The sequence below is a fragment of the Amblyomma americanum genome, chromosome 9 (genome assembly GCF_052857255.1).
Source record: "Amblyomma americanum isolate KBUSLIRL-KWMA chromosome 9, ASM5285725v1, whole genome shotgun sequence".
In the NCBI taxonomy this organism is placed as follows: Eukaryota; Metazoa; Arthropoda; class Arachnida; order Ixodida; family Ixodidae; genus Amblyomma; species Amblyomma americanum.
In genome coordinates, this window is record NC_135505.1 from 37,521,065 (window position 1) to 37,548,194 (window position 27,130).

The 27,130-nt window shown below is 47.3% G+C and overlaps 1 protein-coding gene across 1 annotated transcript in view; it reads left to right on the forward strand.

Annotated features, from left to right (window-relative positions):
* The window catches only part of LOC144104548 (uncharacterized), a 116,123-nt gene that overhangs the window by 73,461 nt on the left and 15,532 nt on the right, over window positions 1-27,130 (forward strand). The window contains exons 10-11 of the mRNA XM_077637635.1: window positions 23,394-23,538; window positions 25,209-25,340. Coding sequence (XP_077493761.1) covers window positions 23,394-23,538; window positions 25,209-25,340 — 277 coding nt within the window. The remainder of the gene's footprint in view (window positions 1-23,393; window positions 23,539-25,208; window positions 25,341-27,130) is intronic.

Here is a 27,130-nt window from a genome sequence, read left to right on the forward strand (position 1 = left end):
TTTGAGAGGGTAAAATGCCTGCAGTCTTTGTAGTGTTTGTTCATTTTTCGAAGCTGCCGCCACGCCTCTTTATCGCTTTGTTTGCGATGCAAGATGCGACAAGATTTATCTCGATTTATCGCATCCAGGCAGACCTGATTCTAAGTTGTTCAAGAAAGTTTTAGTAACTTTGCACGCTTTGTCTCGGACGTTCGCTATCAGCTTTAAATTGAACACGGCCGACAGCGGCGGGCATTCTGTTCGACGACCGCCGAGCACGCTTGTCGCTTCGCCGCCGCCGAGTGATTCAATCTATTTTGGGGCAAGTCAGCCCAATTAAAGAGTTTTGTTTAAACACCATTATTAGAGCCTTTCTGCTCTTCGGACCGCAGTCACCACTTCGTGACAATATCTTTTTATAATGCATTGAGCGCCATTTACACGATCATTTTAAGCAATCAATTTTGACTGTGTTCGAAAAGTGTTTCGGTACTTGGAAGACTTTGTAATTGTTAAGAAAGACACATTATGCCATTCCCAGCGAGGATACACTTACGGATGTACTGCATGACTTCGAAAAGCGTGGCAGGGGGCACACTTTTACGTATGAGCTCCCGGTAAAAGACAAAAAGTATGGGGAAGCTGCCATAAAAAAAAAACGTAAACCAATAATCCTGCACTTCTTAGATTTAAGAATTAGCTTCACGAAAAGCACGTTTGCTGGTCGTATTCACCTAAAGCGCAAAAAGAGCTATTGCCATACAGTTCAACCCATTCGAAAATATTGAAGAGAGGGATCGCTAAACTCTGCTAAGAGTCTGCACAATCAAAAAAACCATGTGCTTATGATATGTAAGATAGTTCCAGGAATGAATTGCACAGGCTTGAGGCCGCCGTTCTCCCTCCGTCGGTTGTTGTCGGTGTTGCACATGCGCTCTCGAAGCAGGTGAAGCCTGGAACTAGCAATGAGGCAATAACCCCTCGGGAGGCTAAACGAAGGCCTGAAGTGATGCCCTACGTGCAAAATATCTCCCATGGCCTTAAAAAGGGAAAAAACCGGCAGCGTTTGTCTTATCAGTTCCTCAGAAGCTTGGCCTGCTGGCCCGACGCATCACAGGTGAAAACAAACAACGTAGGTGTAAAAAGAGGCACGGGAACCGCTTTGCAGGATGAGCCACAGGCGTTGTGTACGAAATCCCCTTCACGTTCGGCAGGTCGTACATCGGGCAAATGGGGCGCTGCGTCAATGACCGGGTCAGGGCGCACGCAAGAGACCTAAGGAATAGGGAAGGTGCTAACCTTAACTAGCACTGCGCTGCTTGCAAGGATTGTATACCGATGTTTTAAGGAGTGAGAATTATGAGCAGAAGCAAATTAAAAGCAACCCGTGAAACGATAGAGGAATGTTATTTCAAAGACCTGGGTCGGAATGTGTTAGAGGTACTTAAATTCTTTTGTATAACGCGGAAAAGACGTTCCTTTCAAAGTTTTCGCGATAAATGTGTGATGCGTTTGTCTTCTTTTTTCATTGTACGGTGTGCGTCTGCGTTGGTCTGAGTGTATTTAAGTTGTGTGTGCGTTCGTAAATAGAGAGTTGTCAGTCAGTGCTGTGTACGCGTCCATCTCTTCCTTCTTTTTTGTGGCCGTATGCCGTTGCGCTGAAAAACTGAGCTTAAATAAGTACGGATGTACAGCAACTACTCGGAATGAAAGTCATTCTTGTCGCAATGGAATTCCTGAGAAATACAGAAAAAAAAAACGCAAGAGTTCGCGCGGACAACAAGCTATGTCCAGCCCGGCTTGGAAAGTTGTGTTCTTCGCGTTGAATGCTGGAACGTTGTGCTTTTAGAAGCATGGGACATTTAGCTCCTCGCCGTTAACACTAACTACAGTGTTCACAAGATTAAATAAAGAAAAAAGTGTTACTTATGCCTGCTCTAAACTACAGCACAGACATTTATAAAGAAAACATACGAAATTTTTTCTTTTTGTCGTGAGGCTAGCCACCACGGCCATGCACTAGCAGCCCACAGCATGGTCAGCTAACCCAAAAGTTGCGTCGTTGTACTTTCCGGTGCTTGCCCAAGCTATGTTTCTTAACTTAATACCGCATGATGCGAAATTTATTGTACGTGACTCACTCTGCTCAAATACATGAAGATTTCGCGTGGATAAATAAAAAAATGTTCCAATGGCACAGCGTGTTTAATTCCACAGAAAAACATACAACTTGGCGTTTTGTCAGATAGGTAAAAGGGCTAAAGAAGCGTAGCCGAAAGGGAAGATCGTTCGGCACACTCAGTAACAGCGCTTTTGAGAGAGGTGCCCGATAACGCCCCTTTGATGCCTCCCGCGTCGTTACTCTGAAACGGGGGGGAGGGGGGGGGTGTTATTTCTCGCAGCTGGTACAGCCGCGGTCAAAAATACGCGGCCCACGGCTCCGGCGCAAGGAGCGGCTGCGGGGCCGTACCGCGGCGCTGCTACCTGCGTCGGGCCCTCAGTGCGAGGGTGTAGAGAGTGACGACAAAGCTTCGCCCTCACTCTTCCCTGAGCACGCCACACGGCTGGTGAATGCCAAGTGCAGCGTTCAGCTGACTCGCGGCTGACGGTCAGTACGAAAGAGGGCTCTGCAATGCGTGCTGCGTGTGACTTTCAGCGTCTACTCGAATATCTCGTCTTCCCTATGCACAGACCGGCTACGGCAGGCGCGCGTTCGGCAGTTCGACCAAGCGCGTCAGCCTGCGAAGCGTCCGAGTTCGTTAGGCGCGTCTCGCGTTCGTGTACGCCGCACTCCAGCGCCCGGTGCTTGGTCGGGTTAACTCTAATTATTAGCTGGAGCTCGCTCCTTTAAAATTGTTAATTCAAAGCTAGAAAAAATCTAAGCACGTTCCTGCTGCAACGAAATTACGAGTAACACACTACCAGAAACCAAACAGGGCTTCACCGAGTTCACAGACCGGGGTCCTGACGCGACAATGACTTGTTCTGCGCTATTTATTGAGCACCGTAATGCCCTTGCACCAAGGCTCACCACGCATGGGCGCGCGGGACATACGAGAGCGAAGCAGAATCGAGGCGGCAACGGCGAACCGCGCGCACTCCCCTTCAGCAGAACGCCGCACTTGACAATTATCAGCCGTGTTGCGTTCCCAGGAGAGAGTGAGGGTGAAGCTTTGTCGTCACTCTGTGCACCCTCGCAGCCAGCGACCGACGTAGCCCGACGGAGGTAGCAGCGCCGCGGTGCGGTCCCGCAGCCGCTCCTTGCACCGGAGCCGTGGGCCGCGTATTTTTGACCGCGGCTGTACCTACAACGGCGATGTCTGCCGGCTACTTCGAGCTCGTCGCTTCTTCAGGCATCCGGTTGGGGCCAGCTCCAGTTCTGCTGGCAGAAGGCACCAACAGGCGCCTTCGCGTCGGATTTTCCGACTGCCAGAACCGGAGTGACAAATAAAAAAAGCGAGCTCTCCGAAACCACATCGCAGTGTAAAGCACGACGAAAAACGTTATCGTTACGCCGATCATCCAGGCGTGGTCCCTAGGCGCTTGCATAGAGGCACTGCGCACTGAGTAGTAGCAGTTCAGCGCTGCCCACAGCCCCACAGACGTGAAGACCACCAGGTCAACAAACAGAGCCCATTGCGTCGTCCTCCCGCCTTGCAGGAGCCAGTAGTAGAAGAGGACAACTGAGCTGCAGTGAACGGCTGTGGTCGGGAAGCGGTGCAGGCAGAGCTCGCACTCATCGCTGTCGCGGGTGTTTAACCAGCGTTCAAGGCAGGGCACATGGACGAGGCCTATGCTGCCCGAGCACTTGCACATCGACAGCAGCGGCTCTTGTCCTTCTTCGTCGTGACAGATTCGACAGATGGGTGCGCTCATTGCTGCCACGCCTTGGATCACAACGGGAGCTTGGAGCGGCCTGTTGGTCCCCGTGGGATTCTGTTCTGGTGCGGGCACTTCTGGGTTGAGTAGCGGAAGAGAAGCGTCCTTAGTTTGCACCACGCCTGTCTCTGCGAGCTTGCCAATGCTCGAGGTAGTGGGGCATAGGCCGCCGTCAGCGGTACATGAAGATGGAAGTTCGACGTCCGAGAACAATTCATTGGTAGTTGTCTGGTGCTCTGGAAAAGAACCAGCGGATGGCGACTGCGAAAACTTGTAGCTCTGCTCCCTCGCGAACGCTGCAATTTCGTCTCCGGTATCGGCAATGCTGCCTCGTTGCAGCGAATAACTTGGCTGCGTTTGAATCCCGTGTAGATGCGAGCTGTGGCCATTCGGCTTTTGGGGCGCATCCTGCATGAGGGTCTCTGAATGACCGTCGGGCACAACTGCCTGGCACAGTGCTTCTTCCTGTAAAAGAGACATGAACGTACCAGCGCGACGAACAATTCACAGCGAAGATGACGTCTGCGTACGCGAGGCTTTGTACTTTCGTCCACGGGGTCAAGTATTCAGCGGTAATGAGTCGTCGCAGCCCCAGACGAATGTTGCTTTGACACGAGCCGCCAGCATGGCGCACTATGATTCGCTGAATTACGAGTCATTATCGGCTCGCAGATCACTTGATTCGCCGCAAAAGCTCCTCGTGATGTATCGATACTTTATTGGGCCCAATAGTAGGCGTGAGCTTAGCAACAAAAAGAATAGCCAGCTCATATGCTATATCAGAGATGACCTGACTGAATTTTTCCCGCTTCCTCAAACACCACCAGGCATCGAAAAAAACGGTAAATTTTGCGGCTTCTTTTGATTTCTGTTTTCCGTCAGCCTGAAAAAAAAAGCTGGTTCGCTCTTTTAACTTCATGCGCACATGCTGCAATGACATGCACAATTTCGCTAAGGGTAGTTTTGCGGGAATGAACTGCACTTGCGGGTAACAGTATTGTGGCTGTCTTTTCATCGCATGTATGGTGCTATCAGCAAAGCACGCAATATAATGTAGAGCTCGGCAACGTGTGCTGTTCAACGTTAAGAGCACGATGTATTGGGACGCATATATCCTCCGTACGTTTAGATGCCGCAAAAAATGCGTCTGTGTACGGTCGTTGCTTTATAGAGTGATTAAGGATTACATTTAAGGGCATTGTGGAACGCGGTTTCATCATCCTCGTGCTGATAAAGCGCTGTAAAACCGCAGGAATAGTTCGTGATTCGAGGTTTTGATCATTCTTGTAAAAAAATGACCTGAACAAAAGAGCTTTGATAATTTTATCGAACTGATATAAGTGATCTCCAAGACGTCAAGTGCAACTTTTAGAAACTACTTAGCTACGTTGTGCTTCTTAGTTTCGAGGTCTCGCAATAAAAACGAAGGCTAGCGTATGCCGAAGAATATCAGGATAGGAATAGCCGGATTGTTTATTCTCGTTTAAAATTACACAGGGTTTTTCACATGGATTTAATACCAGATAATTTCAAGCCAATTATGGGAAATGTAAACACTCTGAGTTGACGTTGAAGTGGTGTTTGAAAATGCCAGCAGTAACAGCTTTCTATTGCTTCATAAACGCGTAACAAAGAGTTCTTTTACGACTTGATTGAAGCAGTCGGTTATGGTTTTCTTTCCTCGGGTTGCGATTGATTCAAAAATATTGTGTGCGCGGAAAGGTTTTGCCCGGAATGGAAAGGCGGAAGAGGAGGGAAGGGAACTAGAGTAGCCTAGAGCTCCATGTTAATCTAGAAATGAGCTTCAGTTGTGAGTCGTTCTTGGTAAGCGAGCTCTTAAGTTGTCCTGAGCGCAACTTCCCGCAATAATGAAAGGTACATTGCTTTAAATAAAGTGCACTAAGTAAAATATTTGATCATAACTGGTTCACGTAAGTGCTTGGGATAAAACTATTTCTTAGTGTGATATGCCAAGTGGGCGATAGGAGAACACAGCTTTAGACGTCAACTATGTAAAGTGGCAGACGCAATGCGAACCGATAATTGCTCCCGAACAGCTGCAGATGGGCTCGCTAAGCACCACTCTTGAGTTTCAAGTCCACGGACTTGGCTACGCCTCCGGCCGAAGTGTCAATTATGGAGCAAATACGCTTGATATAACCACACGCTTGGCTACCTTAGAAGAAACTTGTTAATCACATAGTGAACAAGGGAGGGAAAACTTCAGGATTGCTTGCCAACGTTTCGACAAGAGGAGTTGTCTTCGTCACGAAACTTGCCACATTGTCCTAGAGCACTAACCCTTGTTTACATTAATTTGGTTCGTCCAAAACCGGAATATGCAGCACCTGTCAGGAACCCAGGCGTCTTTTCTCTCATCACTGAACTTAAAAGTGCGCAGCATAGCGCATCTCTCTTTATATTATCTATCATCGCAACTCTCGTGCGCTGCCATGAAAGCCCCCTGACTTTGCATATTCTAACGGAAGGTAGAAATATATTTCAGCTATATTTGTTTCAAAACATATTTTTCGACTAAATCTACTTCTCAGACAGAAACTTTCCACACCACCGCCCTACACTTTATCCCACACTGATCACCGCCACAAGGTAAGAATACCATTATTTCGCCGTAAACGTTATCATGTCATTCATTACCGGCGCTTGCAACAGTTAAAGTCGTCTTCTTCGTGCTATTGCTAAAATTGCGGATGTCAGTGCTTATTGCACAGCATAGACTGACGTCTTTTGCTCCAAGTTGATCATCCGAGAACGAGTGACGGAGAGCTTCTGGGTGCTTTTGGTAACGAGACAAAGGTGGAAAGGATAAAAAAAAGTTGCAGCTCTGCTCCTCCGCGAACAATGCAATTTCGTCTTCGGTATCTGCGATGCTCTTCCTTCGTAACGAACCACTTTTCACTGCCTGCGAGTGAATCCCTTTTAGATGCGAGCTGCGGCCATTCGGCTCGGAGGGCTGGGGAGACACATACGCGTACTGGGTGCATCCTGTATTTATCTTTCCGTAGTGAAGGCCGGAGAATTAGTGTCGGAACCTGGACCCCTCTGACCAGCACAGAAATTTCGTCACAAGAACATCATTACGGATTGGTTCCATCGGAATATTGCTGCCAGTCTAGCTGTTTGTAGCGTTATCTGTATAATGCAAGGTGAGCTGAAATCTTGTCGTCGGTGTCCTTTCATATGTGTAACATCACACGGCTGCACGCAGGATAACCACTGGTACACGGCAGGTTCACTTTTGAGCAGCACGCAGTGACAGCTGCCTAGCGACGTTGGCGGAGAACTTTGCGACCTCAGAGTGCCGCGCGATAACAGCTGCTGGTATCACTTGTACTACGTTTTTGGGGTGGCTCGTCAGTCTACCGCAGGGCGGTTCGTGTGAACGCCGTCACTCAGCAGCTCTCTTCAATTCCCTGCCACGGTTTACGCCCCTAGCACTGCTCTCTGCGCAGTATTTGACGGTCGCCAAGTAAAATTTTTTCCTCTAAGGAATGCTGGAGCGGGGTTCAGTTGTGTTCTGGCTTTAAATCTGTCGCAGGTCGCCTCATCCTGCCTTTCCCTCGTTTTTGCCTTTTTGAAGCTATCGCGGCTGCGAACCGCAGGAAACTGCATCGTTAAGGCCTCATCCTGTGGGAAATGCAGCAAAATCAGCGCGAACACCCCTTCTCCATAACTTTTCGGTATATTTTCCAATTCGTGAGCCTTCCGTCATTGAGCTGCAGGTGCAAAATTTTGCTTCAAAAAAAGCGCACCGCAGTGAAGGAAGTTATTCATGCCCGAACTTATTAAATGGGGTGGATTTGAATCTTTACACTGTCGAATATTGAAGTTGTAGTTTGGCGATAAGTATATATGTTAAGGAAGACCTCAGTACACGCGGACACTGAATACTCTGTTTTAAAGTTGCTCTGGTACGCCTATCGCATTGAAAATGGGAAAAAAATCAATAGTTCGCGCAGACAAGAATCTATGTACAGCCTGGAATGAAAAGTAGCGCTCCCCGAATTGAATGCACAAACTTTTGTAGGCAGTAGCCACATGCAGTGGCTAGGCCATCTGCGTGTCTTGGCTTGGCTGCGCGGCGGGGCGCCCGCGTGAGGCTCGCCGCGGCTGGCGGGAGTCTCGTGCTCGTGCCGGCATTCGTTGGGCTGGAATAAAGCTGCCCGGTTGGCGTCTCAACGCTCTTGTTTTCCTCAACCCAATATGGTGTCAGAAGTAACGGAATTCCCACAGTAAGCCCAGCCGGGGCTGCGTCCTCTTTCTCGTATACTTACCGACCGTGGCACACGCTACAGCAGCGTGTACGGCCTGGACTACGCGGCGAGTACATGGCGTCGTTCGTCATTTAACCTCCCGAGGCCTTCTGCTTCACGACTCCTGCTGACTGGCCGAAATGGAGGAAGCGGTTTGATCGTTTCTATACGGCTACCACTCTCTGCGACAAATCAGGGTCACACCAAGTCGACACGCTCTTTTTCCTGATGGGTGACCAGGCCGCCGACGTCTTCGGAACCTTCAAACTCTCCGGTGAAAACGCTCAGAACTTGGAAGTCGTCCTAACGCAGTTCGACAGCTACTTCATACCGCGGCGCAACGTCATTTTTCAATGGACACGCTTCAACACGAGGGTCCAAAACGACGGCTAAACCATTGAAGAATTCGTAACTGCGCTTCACACGCTTTCCAACTATTGTGAGTACGGGACCCTCCGAGAGGAACTAGTTCGAGACAGACTGGTCGCCGGCATTCAAGGCCAAAAATTATCATTGAGACTGCAACTTGACGCTGATCTTATTCTTCAGAAGGTGCTTGAATTAGTCAGCCAGGTCGAAAGCGTTCGTGAGCAGCAAGTGCAGCTTCACCCCGAAACGCTTACCGTCAACAATGTTGCATTAGGTGGACAGCAAGTAAGGCGCCCCACGAAATCTGCTGACGTCAGCGACGGCCGAGAGCACTTTGAATCAAGGCCACATCCACGTCCAGCTGACCGCGTTCCGATATTGGGTCGCTGGTGTGGGAAAGAACGACATCCGCCTTCACTGTGCCCAGCGCGGACGCGGGTATGCAGGGTCTGCCACAAGAAGGGCCACTACGCATCTGTCTCCATGTCACGCCCGGTTGACATGGTTGAAGCATCTGGACCCCACAGCGAAGGTGAATTTATCGGAACCATCTCGTCCTTCGAGTTTCCTTCGAGACCTTTGGAGAGAGTTGCAATGAACCTGTTTTTCTTCAATAGCCACTGGCGGTTAATCATGACTGATTCTTACTGTATAAATCCGGAACTGACTCGTCTAGAGAAGCTGTCATCTAGTGCATTGATCAATCACTGCAAATTAATTTTCGCCCGGCACGGCCTTCCAGAGGTGGTAGTCTCCGATAATGGTCCGCTGTCCTCGCCCTCTGACTTCGCTAAGTTTGCTCAAGAATACGGGTTCAAACACGTCACATCAAGCGCACAACACCCTCAGAGCAACGGACTCGCTGAGGATGCGGTAAAAATCATCAAAACTTCAATAAAGAAGACCCAAGACCGGTACCTGACCCTCTTGTCCTACAGGTCAACTTCATTGAAAAATGGATACAACCCCTCAGAACTATTGATGGGGAGGCGGTTGCGGACTAAGATTCTTCTGACTCCCCGAAGGTTTGCTCCCCGTTTTCTAGACGCCACTAAACTTCAGAGTTTTGAAACTCAATACCGCGAACAGCAGCGAAGACATTACGATAGACGACATGGCGCACGGCAACTTCCGACCCAACTGGAAGGAGATGAAGTCTGGGTTACAGACTTAATGCGAAAAGGGAACGTGGTGTCGGCCGCAAGAGAGCTTAGGCCATATATAGTTGACACTGGGAACGGCACTATACGGCGAAATCGTAACAATCTTATCCCTTTTCTCAAGCCTGCGAAAGAAGAGAGATACCACCAAGACGTCGTATACGACGAATCTCTCCCTGGGAATTCAGTTTCTCATGAAGATTCCCAAACAACCTGCGCTGACGCCTCCTACGAGGATTCTCCCCCTGGGACTTCAGTTTCTCAAGATTCACAAACAACCTGCGCTGACGCCTCCCACCAGCACACCAAGTGTGGACGTTGCGTCATTCCTCCCAAGAGGTTGGTTTTCTCTCAGGGGAGATGTTGTACGCAGCAGCCACATGCAGTGGGTAGGCCGTCTCGTGGCTTGGCTTGGATGCGCGGCGGAGCTCCGGCTGGCGCGCGCGTCTCGGGCTCGTGCCGGCATTCGCTTGGCTGGAATGAAGCTGCCCGGTTGGCATCTCAATGTACCCGTTTTCCTCAACCCAAAAGAAACGCCAGACTTTAACAAGCACTTGGCATTCAGCTTTTCGCCTTTCTTCGCGACGCCTTTCCTTACCGTTCTCACATCCTATCTTATGCAAAACAGCTAAGAAATAAAAAATTTAAGGGAGTTCTGCTGTGAATGAGGGGGAGGTGAAAACTAAGGTAAGAAATAAATGGTATCTTTGCCGTTGTGCTGCTTAGCTTTTTGGCTACACACCCGTATGAATTCTCACCACCGCTTCCATGCGCTAGCAGCCTATAATATTGTCAGTGGATCAAAAATTTATACCTTTATCCTTTTCGATTCTCGCTCCGCCTTAGCTTCTAATCGTAAAACAGTACAATGTGAAAGCGAGAGTACGAGCCTCACACTGTTCAAAAGCATGGAGAAGTTCTCGCAAGCATGACTAATAAATGTGCCAAACGCACAGCGTGTCTATTTCCAAGAAAAAAAACATACAGCCTGGTCGTTTCGTGAAGAAGGTAAAGGGCTAAAGAAGCGTAGCCGAGGCGGCAGATCGTCCGACTCACTCAGTAAGAGCGTTTCCTAAAGAATGGTGGCCGACAACGCCCCTGTGATGCCTCCCGTGTCTTCACTCTGAAAGAGTGGGTGTTGTTTCTCGCAGCTGTTGCCTGCAGCGACGACGTCTGCTGGCTACATCGAGCTCGTCGTCTCCTCGGGTGTCCGGTTAAGGCTCACTCTAGTTCTGCAGGTACAAGGCGCCACCCGGCGCCTTTGCATCGGATTTTCCGACTGCCAGAACCAGAACAACGGATAAAAAGAGCGAGATCTCATAAATAACACCATCGAGTAAACCACGACGAAAACTGTCATCATGGCGCTGATTATCCAGGTGGTGTAGATCCCAAGCTCTTACATCGACTGTGTGTGTATTGAGCAGTACCAGCACAGCACTGCACACAGGCTCATAAGAGTGAAAGCCAGAAGGTCTACAAAGACAGGCCACTGAATCATTCTCCCGCTTTGCAGGAACTAGTGGTTGAGGAGGAAAACTGAGCTGCAGTGAACGGCTGTGCTCGGGAAGCGGTGCAGGCAGAGCTTGCACTCGTCGCTATCGCGGGTGTTCAACCAGCGTTAAGACAGGGCACATGCACAAGACATATGCTGCCCGAGCATTTGCACATCGAGAGCTGCCGACCTCTTCCTTTTCGTCGTGACAGCTTCGACAGATGGGTGCGCTCATTGCTGCCACGCCTTGGATCACAACGGGAGCTTGGAGCGGCCTGTTGGTCCTTTTGGAATTCAGTTCTGGTGCAGACACTTCTGAGTTGAGTGGGGAAGAGGAGCATCCTTTGTTTGTACGACGGCCGTCTCTGCGGGATTGCCGATGCTGGAGGTTGTGAGGTATGGGCGGCCGTCAGGCGTACTTGAAGATAAAAGTTCGACGTCCGAGAACAATTCTTTGGTAGTTGTCTGGTGCTCTGGATGAAAGAAAGCCGATGGACATTGGCAAAGCTTTCCCCTCTGCTCCCTCACAAACGCTGCAATTTTGTCTTCGGTGTCGGGAATGCACCTTCGTCGCAGCGAACAACTTGGCTGCGTTTGAATCAGATGTAGGTGCGATCTGTGGCCATTCGTCTCTTGAGGCGCATCCGGCATGAGGGTCCCCGAATGACCGTCGGACAGGTCTGCCTGACTGAGTGCTTCTTCCCGCAAAAGAGGCATGAGCGTGGCTGCGCGACGAATACTTCACTGCGGACACTAAGCCTGCGCACATAAGGGTTGGTACTTTCCTCTAGGTGGCAACAGCATCAACGGCAATGAGTTGTCGCTGCTCCTGACGAATGTTGGTTTTACACGAACCTGCAGGGCATCGCTCTAATTCGCAGAATAATGAGTCATAATCGGCTCACCGGTCATTCGTTTCGCAAATAAAAGCTGTTCGTGATGAAGCGTTATTTTAATGGACCTGGTAGCATATGAACACGGAGCGGCGGAAGGAATAGCCAGTTGACACTATAAGAGATAAGCTACAAAGATAAATTTTCTGGTTCCTTAAAGCGACGGCCGTCGTCGAGATATGCGAAATTTTGAGTTTAATTTTTGCTTGCAGTCAGCCAGAAAAATAAAAAGTTAATTTGCTGTTTCATCGCCGTGCGCACATGTAGCGATAACAGGCACACGCACTCAAAAGGGAATTCAGCGGAGACGAACTCTACTCACGGTCGCGGATAACAGTTGTATGGCTGTGTACTCTGCGCACATGTGCTGTCAGCATAGCTCTACATATAGTGTATAACTGGGTAGTGTGTGCTGTTCTCAGTTAGGAACATTGTGTTTTGGGAGGCATATGGACAGAGTACCTTTACCGGCCACGAAAGGCACCCTCATAGCCAAAACCACCCGAGTAGCCGAGCGACGGCACTGCCATATTCGGCGCTCCATGGGCGCTGCTCCCCGGCAGCGAGTGTGAAGTGGCTGACGTAAGCCTGCACCGTCGCTCAGTATGACAGCACTCCAAATGCTTACTTCTTATATCATCCGAGGAAGGAGGACGAGGGCGCGCGCTTACGTCACCCAGTTTACACTCGCAGCCGGAAGCAGCAGTCAGCGTCGGGGAGTGCAGCGCCACCTCTCAACTGAGAGCCCGCTCCCGCTGAAGTCGCGGCTGCTCTGTTACTTTTGGCAAATACGGTGCACTCACAGTCTTACATTTTTTTTCTTTGCGACCACAAATAACAGTTCATACACTCGTAACATAAGAAGTGCAACATTAATGCACTTGAGATGGCAGTCCACAAGCAATCATACACAGAGGTTGGGCCACTGTTCCGTACATTCCCTGGCCCACGATGTCTGGTCCATCGTCCCAGCACAGGCATCACCTGCGTCTACGCCCCTTTTTCTTTAAGCGCGAATTGCTGGGACTCACTCGGCTTTTGCAGCGGTTCGTAGTTAGAACCTTTGTGGAACGTTTGGGGCAGAGTCAGATTCGGTGTCCAACCTGGACAGGGCGTTGAAGCATTTGTTGACACAGCCTTTTATATGTGCGAACTCAAGGTTGTACTTTTGGAAAGCCAGGCTCCAACGTGTCAACCGGGCGTTCGAGCAGCCTGATCCTGCTAAGTATGTAAAGGGATTATGGTCAGTGTTCACCTCAGCCCTCGCGCCGAAGAGCCACATGTCCAGACGCCCCAAATGCCCACTTAATTTCGTAATCTTTTTTTCTATGGCGGACCACTTAACCTGCTGCAGGGTCAGTTTCTTGGTTAAAAAGGCATTTTTGGTTTTTCTTGCCCGTTCACCTCTTGTGCCACTCATGCCCGACCGCTCTTTCCGACGCGTCTGTCTTCAACACAAACTCTTTATTAAGGCCAGGGGCTGTGAGCATAGGCAACGCGCTCAAGGCAGTTTTGATGGCGTTAAACGCCCGTTCCGCTTCCTTTGTCAATGGGATGATATTTAGGACCCGCCGGTTGGTGAGACCCGTTAAGGGCGGACTATCTTCGATTACGAGGGGACGTAGTCGCGGTAATAGTTAAGAAGTCCGAGCGCGCTACGCAGTTCCTTCTTTGTAATCGGTAGCAAAGGTGCCCCATTGCCTGATCTATTTCCGGGTCCGGTGAATGAAGGCATGACCCTACCACGTGCCCCAAATACCCGACGATTTGCTTTGAAAACTTGCATTTTGCCGGATTAACTGTGAGTTCAACGCTCATGAAAGCAGCCAGCACACTATCCAACTGGTATAAGTGCTCCTGCGAAGTTCCGGAGTACACGGCCACATCGTCAATGTGTGCGCACGTGTAGCCTATATGCTTTTGTAGGACGCTATTTATTATCCTTTGGAAGGTGACTGCCGAAATGCACAGTCCATAAGGTATCACCCATTACGCAAATAGGCCCCTGGGCGCCTCAAATGCGGTGTATTCTTGCGGTTTGCGTTCCACAGCTATTTGCCTGTAGCCCCGGGTCATGTCAAGGACAAAGGTGAACTTCACCTTAGCTACCTCTGTGACGTTACTCATTGGTAAACTATCTACTTTTGATACGGCGTTCAGTTGTCAGTAATCAATGCACGGCCTCACAATGCATCAATTGTCAATTTTTACTCTGCCCTAGCTTCCTTGGACACGCGTCGTGTAATAGGCATACAAGAAGTAGTAACTCATGGAACATACCCCGTTTTCGCACCGATTATAAACTTTAAATGTTGTCTTTTAGTCTGCCCCATGTTTTTAACAGATATCAACGTACAACGGGATATACAAAAGCTGAGCAGCGGAAATATTTTGTTCAAATGCAATTTTATGTCTCCACTTGTTGATTGTTGAACGTCTGATTTAGTGTTAATGCATTTTTTTTCAACAGATGTGTGATCAGTTCAGTGCTCAAATTTTATAAAACATTATTTGATTCAGTGTATATATGTGTCGAGTGTTTTCTTTATTCAATCTACTATATGTGTACTGGTTTTGAAAATTTTCCTTACGTCTCGTGTGCTACTGCTTGTAGAGGATTCCTGGACCCAGTCTGGCTGTCCAGGCAGCTTTAAGCCAGGAAACTTTCCAGTTTAACCTGGAAAATATACTTATTGAATACTCAGTATTCCACTTGCATCTTTCTTTGCAGCACAGATTATGGAGTGTGCATAGCCACTCTCCACAGGGTATATAGAACCCCTTGAAGAAGTTCCCCAGTATGACGGCTTATCTCATGCCGAGATGTTACCGGTACACTGTACGGCTAAGCCTTTGTTGGTTTAGCGTCTGGTACTATGTAGATCTTGTGTTCTCCAACCATGCACTTTCCCGGCGGTTCAGATAAAACCGCTTTGTATTGGCCTGTCACTAGACCGATCTCGCCGACTTGTTCCTGGGTCAGATGTGTGGACTCGTGTGGTGTCATTTCAAAGGCGTCACTTGCCTTATGCAATTCAGGGACACCTTTCAAATCCCCAAACTCTCCATCAGACTCAAAAATTCCTACATTGTTCACCCTGGTGTAATACTTTCTCAGTGTATTGGCTTGAACCCATCATTAGAACCATCTCTGAACTTGACAACATAGCTATCGGGTCGTCTGTGCTCTTCATTTGTTCCTGGGTCCATCCATTTAGGCCGCATCTTCTTCTGCTGGTTCGTATCGACAGCCAGAACTTCCTCAGCCTCAGAGAACCCTTTGGCCCGTGCCCTTAGATTATATTTATCCGTATGCGCTTTCTGCAGCTGCTTGATTTGGTGATGTACCCTATCTGCTACTTCAGATATTTGCCGTCGGATCTTGATCAGATACTCTGACGTAGCCTTTTTAGGCGCGTAGGTAGCGACCATTTCCCTGTCCATGTCGTTCGGAGGATACTTAATGGGCCTTGCGGGACGCGCCCATACATAACCTCAAACAGAGACGCTCCCGTGATCTCGTGCATTACTTCTCGATATGCCCACTGCATGCAGAAACAGAACTGGTTCCATCCGCGCGCGTGGTCACCTATTATATTCCTGAGCATCCCATTGAACGTGCCGCTCCAGCAGTCAATGATGCCATTGCACTGCGGATGCTCTGGCGTTGAAAACCTCATGTTTATCCCCAAGCACTGCATGAGTTCCCGATTCATTGCTGAGATGAAGTTTGTCCCTTGGTAACAGCAAATCAACTGAGGGATTCTGAAAGGCGCGAAAATGTCGAGAAGGGCCTGAAACGTGGCCTTGGCTGTTACTGAGCTCAGAGGTACCACCTCTGGCAACCTGGACAAAGGTCAACCACATATAACGCGTATTGATGCACCCGCGCTGATACAGGCGCGATAGGCCCAATGCAGTCCAAGTAAAGCACATCGAAAGGTTCCTTAGGCCGAGTAAGCCGCACCCTATCTGTCATCTTTCTCCTAGAAAACGTTTCACAAGTATGGCAGGTTTGAAACTGCCGTCTGACGGCAGCTGCTAGGCTAGGCCAGGACAACGCACTGCGGCTGTCTGATTTTCTTTTCGGAAAAGTGTCCTCGGCACGGCATATCATGCGCAAGAGTCAGCACTTCTTTCCGACGACTCTGCCGAAGCACGAGCTGCCGACACTGTCTGCCATCCAACACATTCCAATGAAAGAGTAGTCCTCCTAATATTGCAACGTTACGGTAGAGCACCCGCTTTCGGGGCCTGCAGGCGTCTCAAAACATAACTGAGAATAAACGGTCCGGTTTAAATGAGCGAATTTCATGATGGCACTGAGAAACAGTTGTTGGGCCTAAAAATGTTTGCCACTAAGGTAAAAGACATGAAATCGGCAATATCAGAATTCAGGAGCAGCTCAATAAACTTAGCAACCAGATAGACGATTTACAAAGCAAAGACAGGAGAAATAAACTGGTCACTTAAGGAATAAAACAGTTGAGCGAAGAGACAGGCGAGGAACTGTAAAAAAAGTAATCGATGTTTTTTTTTTCTTTGAAAAACAAGGTTTAATTGTTAGTGGTGTCAAAAGATGCCACAGGGTTGGTAAAAAGGCGCGACCAGTCGTTCGGAACTCCACGACTTCTGTAAAACAATTTCTGTATTACTATCATGCTATTTACTAAAAACGCCAAAATCAGCTCAAAATCCAAGCACCAAAACATCTCAAAATCATTAGGGGAGGACTTTTCCATACTAGTGAGGGAAATACGGGAAACACTGTGGAAAAGCTCTGAAGTACAGGGGGAAGAGGGCGCCAAGCTTTCAAGCAAATCTAACATACCAGCATACTTATGGTATGTTTCAATAACTCATATTTGAATAACTCATATTTCACTATGTATTCATTCTCTGCGTTGCAAATTAATGTATTGTGTATTTCTTATCTTGTTGCTTATTGAAATTTATTCTCATGGGAGGTCCCGCCCGCGGTCTTGTACCATGGGACCTCTCGCTGTATACGTTAGTAACCTTTTTTTTTTGAAAGCATTAATAAACTTTCAACTTCAACATAATCTAGCATACTGTATGGGTGGGGTGAAACGAGAGCTCCTCGCTTTTGGCTAAAAAAGCAATCAAATTGGCTCCAAACTAAGAGATCTTTTCGATCCTGAAAATACTAACTGTTAATTTTTGGAGTGTCATAAACAAGAGAACAGAGTTGAAGGCTCTTTTGCTTTTGCACGGTCCTCAAATAGCGGTTTTGACAGAAACTTGGCTTAACAATACAGTGCTTGACAGCGAGTTCGTTAACACTGGCTAGAGTTCGCACCGAAAGTACAGTGAATGCAGAGGTGGAGATGTCAGCGTTCGGTTTAAATCATCCCTGCGATTGTTAACAATGCCTGATGTACCCAATGTAAAGTGCATGTTTTGCACAACGTCTTATGGAAACGTTAGATATATCATTGGAGCAACATACAGCCCCCACCCCCCAACTCTACTGGTGCCTCATTACAGAAACCGAAACTATGTTTGTGCACGATATTAAACCCGATGTTCGCATTATACTGTCAGGATATATTAATTTGCCTGAAGTAGAATGGTCAAATTCTTCACGTAAAAAGCATGACCCCCAAGGCAAAGTTAAGTTGGGCATTGCTTTTGCCTTCGACTTATCACAAATTGTAGAAAAATTATCATATTTAAGGGCAATTCTCAATCAATGCTCGACCTCTTTTTTTTTTAACGGATCAATTTCTGCCAAAACAAATGGCCAGATAGTATAGATAGACTATCGCCACTTTAGATAAGAAACCTAAATATTCAACTCATCGAAACTTTTCTCGAGCTTTTCTAGAGATACATTGTACGTATCTTGGACTCTTAATCCCTAATGACTTCGCTTGGACTAAGCGCATTGACTGCATAATGACAAATGTTAATCGCAAGTTGTTCTTTCTGAGGAGAGCTTTGAGACGTTCTACTCTTTATGCCCGACTGCTCGCATGCAAAAAAAGTAATTCTGCGGATACTAGATCATGCATGCATTATTTGAGAAACTTTCACTAGAACATACACTAATAAGATAAAAATGGTGCTCCGAAAAGCACCTCGCTTAATTTATAATATATTTGTACGTACCTTAGTGAGAGAGCTGTTAATTAAAGCGGACTTAATTGCCTCCACTAAGAAACTGTGTGTCACAACTAAACTTCCTGTTTCAATTTATGAACGGCCACTGTAAAAGAGACCTCACGAGAATAATTTGTTTTGCATCTCGTTACGCCACTAGGCAAATACATACCGGCACTGTAAAACCGTTTACCACGCGTAATAACCGTCTTAATAATTATTTCATTCCTCGGCCAGTAATTTAACTTAATCTCCTAGCCAATACCCATTTAAAAGTCATGTATGTCAACATTTCTTTCCAGCATTGTTCAGAAAATCTTTTGTGTATGCTTATGTTCCAAAACTGTAGAGCTACGTCATTCTAATTTGTTCTTGTGTTCATTGCCTGCGTTATTACGTTGTGTTTACTTGTATGTATCCCACCCTGCTAAAATCCCCAGTGAGGATTGCAGTATCACCAAAAAGATATTGATAACAATAAAGTGCAGGACACATGTATGCCTGCAGTGCGTGCCAGAAGTGAAGGCAGGGTGATATTTAAGGCCCAACTCGTAACGCTCTCGGTTTTGGCTCACATATTTGTTCGAACAGTTCGCACATACTTACCCGCACACACACAACAGTGTAAGCATCTAGCCTCTCATCCAATAGAGCCTTGAGCGCTTGTATTGTATGTTCATTACTCAACAATATCGCCAGAAGTTGTATACTAGAAATTATAAGTGGAATTTGAAAATAACTGTTAGCGAGGGGGAGTGGGAGCAAGGGCCGGCAATTTGAGGGTGAGGGCGAGGGAGGGCCGGATAACTGCTCAAAATGAGGGCGAGGTTGAGGGAGGGCCACGGATTCAAAAGCGAGGGTGATAGCGGAAAAGTAAAAATGAGGGCATTTGCCCACCATGGTCCTCGTGAACCTGGCGGTTGTGACGGCGATAAGTGCTGGCTTAGGCTTCTGCATTTGTGAAAGTCGCTTTCAGAACCCCTGTCAATCATGAGTGAATGCATACTAGGAGTGTGAATGGATGATAGTGCGATGATGAGAACTATTTGATGTCATGGCCTTCTGCCGATGCGCAGCGTTTACAGCCGGACGCTTGGCTTCGGGCGCATCGGTGGCCCTCCCACAAAGCAGATGATTTACCCTGTCTGTTCTGGAGGTATGACAGAAAATCAGCTGTTGCTTTGTCATTTGACCCGCCGCGGTGGCTCAGTGGTTAGGGCGCTCGACTACTGATCCGGAGTTCCCGGGTTCGAACCCGACCGCGACGGCTGCGTTTTTATGGAGGAAAAACGCTAAGGCGCCCGTGAGCTGTGCGATGCCAGTGCACGTTAAAGATCCCCATGTGGTCGAAATTATTCCGGAGCCCTCCACTACGGCACCTCCTTCTTCCTTTCTTCTTTCACTCCCTCCTTTATCCCTTCCCTTACGGCGCGGTTCAGGTGTCCAACGATATATGAGACAGATACTGCGCCATTTTCTTTCCCCCCAAAACCAATTATTATATTTGTCATTGGGGCACGGCATTTCGTCGCATAAACTGATTTTTCGTACTTTTATTTTTATACTTTGTTAAATCAAGGTATTTGGCGGCCACTTCTTGCGCTCTTGCGCCCCACCTGATCAAGGCAAATTTAGCGCGAGGCGGAAAGCGCCAGCTGTGTGCACAGGCTGGTGCTAGATAGCTAACGTTTCATGTTGATGGCGGGCAGTCAAAGCTTAGGCGGAGGTACTGTCGAAAGGAAAAGTCTCTAGCCCGCGAATGCCCCCTTGGCGTATAGATGTCACGGCTGCTAACAGTGTCTAGTTTCTCTCTCCCACTTTCGAGGAGGTCAGTCCGAACGCCACTTTCAGAATTTCGGATCGAATGAACCGCCTAATAACGAAGCTTTGGACTTCGGTTCCTAGTCATGTGTCCTTGAGACTTTTATTCTCGATAGTACTTCGCTATCGCAGAGAGCCTTGAAAATGAGCGCCTAGTTTACTCCATGAGTCATGGAATCCCTTACAAAATAAAGCTAATGCATCTACATGTCCGGAATGCCCCAGCTAAAATGGTGCATATAAAATGGGTCCATATTAAGCACGTTCTGAAGGACGTAAAAGCTCACACATTTGAGATGCTTATCGCCCGAACCACACCAACCCTATCGCCATATTCAACCTGTGCCAGAGCTACAATGAGTTTCGCAAGCAGCGCATTTTGGGTCAATCACGCTCCGTGCAGCCTTTCTCGCTTTCCATTCTCAATGTGCCACCCTGTGACAGCTCGCTGCTTGACCAGATTAAAAACTTAGTGCGTGAGGAGGCGGCTTTCAAGCTGTCGTTTCTTCACTACATTCAGCAACCTCCCTCTAATCTGGCTCCGACCCTTGAAACTGCGACTCTCGAGCAAGTGTCTCATGCGCTACCAGCTGTTCGTCGAAGGTTCATGTTGCGCCGCCGCGCACCTACCCAACGACGTCAGAATACCTTGGGCAGATGCATTTTAACCGTTCTGGCTTCTGACCGGGCCGCCCCCTGCTAGTGTGATACCTGTCCACCCCTGCACAACTTTCCTGTTCGTTATTTATGCGGAATCCGAGGTCGCATTCCGCGGCACTGCCGTCGCCGTGTGCTGTCACCTATGGCGGGCCCGCGAGCCTAGTCTACTCGGAGACAAAGCCCTCGCCACGCCTGTCGCCTCCCGATAAGTTTGATGCATCCGACCGCCGCTCATATGCTCGCCGCCGTTCGCCATTCTCGCGGCGCTGCTCGGTTTGGCCGATTGTTCATCGCCCCTACTACGCTGCACAGAAAGTAATTATTTCAGTTCCTGAGGCAAGAACTGCATATTCGGCGGCAAGTTTTAGGCCTCGAATGCCACCTACAAATGTGCTCGACGTTTCTGTGGAACGCCTCACCCCCTTTGCACTTGTCGATACTGGCGTTGCTGTGGCTGTGATGAGTGAGACCCTGTGCTGCAAACTTCGAAAAGTGATGACACCGCTATGATTTCTCGCTTTCTGCAGATGGTGCGCGACGAATCTCGGCCTTGGCCGCCAGCATGGACAGTTTCCTCATTCAGGGTTCTTATATACTGTCGCGGTGGTCTTCGTAGACGATACCCGGTCTATAGGCAAGTCTTTAAAAACAGAACAGAACCGACCACACTGACGAACACAACAGACATCTGCACGGACACTGCAATTATAAACAGAACTGTTGGCATGGCCTTGGTATGTGCGCCAGTACCCCAACTACACGACCAGCCCAGATACCACAATCCCGGAGGCTCAAACCAACACGCGTAATTGCTTGCCGCCTACTTCAGAGACTTCCCAAGGCTGCAAAAAAAGAAAGGTATGGCTCCTCAAACGATTATCGGAGGTTGCTCTGTACCCCCTGAGATTACAAAGCTCTTGGAGCGTAGCCCAATGGTTGCAGTTCGCTCTCGTGTGTGTGCGCCTATTTCTTGTTTTGGTGCCGTCTTGTTTTGTGCAAAGTTTTCTTCAATATGCTTGTCGTATAGAGAGCCGCTAATACCATTACGACCGCCACAGGGGATATTGCGGACAGAGGACTGCAATTAATTATTGAATACAAACTGTCTCATATGCAGTGATAGCACAGCTGACAGCACCAGCGACAGAGGATGCTGTGGCCAACGATATCATGAAGATATTGAAACAGGGTCGAAACGTGGAAACAAATATCCAAATTATACGGATATCGCGTCACACTGGCACGTACGGGGGAAACACAGCCGTGCAAGTGAGTGCGCTTGATCAAACGCACAACGCCCGCACCCCAACCTCCTATCGAACACGGTACATCGAACTTCCTACCGCAAAATGTTCAATGAAAGCTCCCCCGGCCGAGCACTGATGGGCTACGTTCGCACCAAATTAAAGCCGCGAGCAGGCGTCGATTATTGGAAGGAACACCAGCGTTGGTTTGACACTAACGGGCACCTCACTCGGGCACAAGATATTTTCTTAAACAAATCTATTCGAAACGCATCGTACACCGCGTACATACTTCACAAGTGGTCTGTTGCTAGACGCACCACAGCACAACAGACACACCCACTGCCAACAACACCGCAGAGCATATTTAAACCTCTAAAATGGATTTGCTTATTCTTTCTTGCTAGGAACATAAAATTAAGAACATACCACATGACGACATGGCCACCCTAGCAGACCAGACGTGTTCAAGCACCGCAGTAAAACATGCCATCTCGGCATGCGGTAGTGAGAGCGGCACGCGTCGAGTAAAAAGATTTCAACGGACTTCCGACGCCCAGCTGTGAAGGCTATGAGGGCAACCAACTAATAGTTGTCTCTGCTCCTAGGCCTGCAACCTCATCCTAATTCCCCAAGAGCGGCCGAGTGCTAAACCTCCTTTGCAATATAGAACTCGTCTTTCTCTCATCGTGCTCCCAAGACATAATTTTGGGCAGCTTGAATTTCTACCGTGCAGTGCTGCCTCGCGTGATCCTTCGTCCTCTTGTCTATGGCTGACGACATTGAGAAAGATGTCGTCATAAAGAGGAAAGTCGCCATGGCGGCAGCCGCATCGCCAGCGCACGGCGCGAGACCGTTGCGCTGGCTGTCGTAGCTGGTACTGCCATTTTTCTAGCTCCCCTAGGCTGTTTTCCACGAGAAATCAACCATATATATCGCTTTACACAGTTAGCGGTATATCAGGAAAAACATAGCGTGATGATAATCCAGATGGGGCTAAGGCGTATGGCCCTCTCCTTCTCTGTGCTCCAGCAGAAGAAACAGCTGCTTTTCTGCGGTATGATGATTAAAAGGAGGGAGAAAAAAGATTATTGGTTCTGTCATTCGCTCTTTTTGTAATGTTTTACCAAATATCATTAGTGAAAGAATACTAAGCGGGCGTTTTCTCGAAAGCCTGAGCATATGCAGACAGAGATATTTTTGTCTGCAGAGTACTTCACGTACATTTTTTATAGATCACTGGCTTGAAAGCCGACACAACGCTTTTGCCTCACATCCGATTTTATTGTTGCTTTTAGCGTTTCAACTGAGCACTATGAGAGAGGCAGAGAAGACTAGAAGATAAAAAGCCATCATTTCGATTTTTTCGGCTTCGAAAAACTTCTTAAAGGATTAAGTTACGGTTCACTTCCTTGACGGCCTATTTATTGTTTGTTGGTTCCTAAAAACTGTATTCCTCTGTTTTCATTCCCTAATCACGCCATTTTGTTTTACAGGAATCCAAGAGCGCGATGCTTGAGCAGCAATACCCCGAGACATAGGCTAATTATAAGCAGAAACAAGACGAGGTCATCCTGGCCAGACAGACAGGTGTTTTGTGAAATGTTTTATCCTAAAGAGAAAACTATTACCTTCGTGGAGGTAAGTGTTAACAAAATTATTGCACGAATCATTAATCTGGCGAGACAATAGAAATATTCTTATCGAATCGGCTGATTTGTGAAAGTAAAATTCTGTGAATAACTTGCTGGTAGCTGACTGTGGGCTGTTAACGTTTAATTACGGTTGCAGCAAGGAACTGAAGCTTGCTTGCAAGAACATATTTTGCACCAGCATTAGCAAAGGAATGCTGTTTTCTGACACTGGATCTGTATTTCATATGAAGAATAGTAGACACAATGAAGTTACATTAAAGTGATCTAGAACATGGTGTTAATATTAGAAGCATGAATGCTGCGCAATAAAACAAATGAATCAAAAAGTAAGGCGAGCAATAGAGCGTGTTTTTGTTTTTTTTAGAAATAGGCATTCTTCAAGACTGCATTCAGGCGGCTAGTCAGGAAGCCTGTCGCTTTAAAAGGACGATGAAATATGTTTAACTTCGTAGATGTACTTTTGTGAACATCTGTTTCCGAGAAATAATTCGAAATTTCATGAGCTACAATAATTTCTATACGTTTATTTCTGTTACAGTCAATGCGGTCGATGACCCAGCTTTTTCTTTGCTTTTCAACAGTGCGGTTTCGCAATCGCTTAGATTTTGAGCATTCCTCTTTTGCATATTTCGGATAAAAATGCCCGCATTGACAGACCTAGAGAACATGCATATTATTATCACAGTTAAAATAAATTTTTCTGAAATATTTCGGCCCCTCTGAACCAGAAATGATTTTCATTCTACCGTTATGTGTACGCCATAGAGTTTAGAGCCGCGATGTTTGGCCGTCCTGGACCCAGCACGAGTATGTCCAGTCGCTCTCTTCTGAAGCAATCTGTGCGTATTCAGACAGAATGCAACTCAAACCAAGTCAGATAGGAATGTGAGGTCGACAGCAAACATCTCGCACCAAGATATGCAGTAAAGGAAATCGACTTTGGTGGGATCGGCAATTAAGTCTTCGCGAGTGGAATTCCTGAGCTTCATTCAGCTTAATGACTCTGTCAGTTACCGCAGATAGGAGCGCTTTTGAACCTACCGGTATTTATAACAGATTAGTTTATGCTGCGAAGCTATTTGGAAAAAAATGATAATTCGAAAAGAGAATATGACGCCAGCACAGGGTCTGCCAGAAGAACCTGCAGTTTGCACGTATCCCAACACTCGGATTCCGGCCAGAATGCTCTCGCAGATGGCGACATCTAAAACAAGACAAGACACAATCAGAATGCGTCAACAGAGCGATACGGTGTATTGTTACACGATAGTAGGATGGTTACGAAGCCTTCTATCTACATTTTAGTCATGCAAATTCTACGCTGACAAGGCTTGATTTCTTGCAATTGGTTAAAACGCAAGAACTGCGATCGAATTGCATGAAAAGGATAATATTGCGTGTTCTTGGAAGTCTTTTGCATGATTAAAATGGCCTTTGAAGCTTGTGAGGTAGTTGAAGGCCTGATTATAAGACCCTGAGAACGTATAAAAATCGTTTATGCATTAGCTAGTACGAGCTGCAGTTATGAAAGAAAGCTTTTTATCTTTTCATGAAAGTACAAGCACAGTTATCTAGGGCAGGAAAAAGAATGCCTAACACTCATTTTCAACACGTGGTCAGGGTTCAATTATTTCTTTTTTCTTCTTCCTTTTTTAGGGTCTAGGTAAATACAGCATCAAGAGCTGCTCTCTGGTGTGCTTGGTGCGTGACGGTAAGCGCGTCGGATATTATGTCCACGCAGCCCCTGATTTTGTTCAATGCGAAGCTTCTGTGGATGGGGAAACAAAAGTAAGTGAATATAAAACTCTTAACAAACTTCTATTCTCTTATTTTTTGCTTTGTTCGTGTCATAACATTTGTGGAAAAAAGCACGTGTGGACAATGACGGCAAGAACTACAAGCGATAGCGCTAACTCTCAACTTAAATTCTTTTATGGAAGAAAACCATGAACAGACTTAGTAAAGGAAAAGAAGGAGCAATGCATGAATCATCAAAAAAAAATGTCACCAACCAGCTCAAGTAAAATATAGAACATAAGCAACATAGTTAGCTCAGCTGTAAGCCTATAGAGATGAAAAGAACTTGAATTGTCTAAAAAACACGCGACCGATGGTTGACCAATACAGATTCCACGGCACATGCTCATATCGATGCCTTCCCTCGCTTCACGGACTAATTGCTTTCGACGCCTGCAAAAAAGTCATCACTTGCAAACAAAGATGTGCGTTTTTTCTGTTCTTAATTTCATTGATCCTTCACGAGTGGCAGTGCTTCGGCAGATTAATAAATGAGCGCCCCTGTAGCGATCTGCTGTGCTCCCCTTCTGGTTTATGCAGCGGTCGGCTTGTCTGATTTACGTGGCACCACATGACAGCGGTAGCTTGCAGACAACCTCAAAGCCACAAGCGACAAAGGGTCTTTTACCTTCTTGCTCCTTTTCTTTTCTTCCCTTCTAGTATTTCTTTGCCTTTTCTGTTTATTTTTCCACCATTATCCTGCTCGCTGCACACCTTAAAACATATACTGGCCACTTTTGAGCGATCACAAACCAGTACTGGGACGTTATATCGCTCGGAAACATTTTTAAGTCGATGCGATATACAATGTACATACAAAGCGTGTGCAAAGCTTGGCCGTTCGCAAGGCACATTGTTTTGCTGGACCCAGCCATTTATCCACCCAACCAGTTTCCACAAGCCTGCACGATCACTTATTTTGGGATATCCACTGTTCCTAAGTCTGCCAACCAGCGCACGGGCACTGCCTTGTAATCTCTGAAGAGAGCATTTCGTGATCGCAGCTTTTATACACAAAGAATTCATACTATTCTTAATGACCTTGGAGTGATCAGAACAGTAGTCAAGTAATAGCTTTTTTACACCTGAGATGGCACGACTACTAGACGTGATAGGGGCGGACCGATAACAACAGGTCTAGAAACTGAAGTGCTCCGTCTTTAAATACTTCCACGATAGAATTAAGATTTGTACTGGGTTGGTTGAACGCCACCGAGACGTCTACGACAATGTGGTTAAGCTTACGTCGAAAACAAAACATGAGGTAGTCGCCTATATGCGCACAAATCTTAAGGGCAGCGTATCTTCACACCAGACATCAGGGAAATCTTCAGGACAGACTTAGAGGCAGTGCATACTCAAAGCATGTGATCGTGCAGTGTTGTGGAAGGTTGTCTATGTGGATAAAAAGTTTGGGTGTAGCTAAACAACTTGGCTAGCAAACTGCGAACGCAGGCTTGCAACGGTTCACTTTGTACACAGATTGTCGCATGGACTTTAGAAAAATGACAGCCGTTTTGCGCATTAAGGCCAACTGCGAATTAGGTGCACTTCGGTTGCAGTGTTCGGATTCAGTGTTCATGAATTTGAGTTGTTCGGAAAGCTAGAATGGGTTAATGTGTATACACGCGGAATTGGCATTCTCTTCCTATCCCTTCTGTCAAGCGGTCTAGCGATGTGCAAAAGCCCTTCTATGGCGAGTGCTGCCATCGGTAGGACTTGGGTTGCTTGGGTTAGGTTGCGATCCAGGGTGCTCTTCCCGAGCAGTCTTTCACGATTTA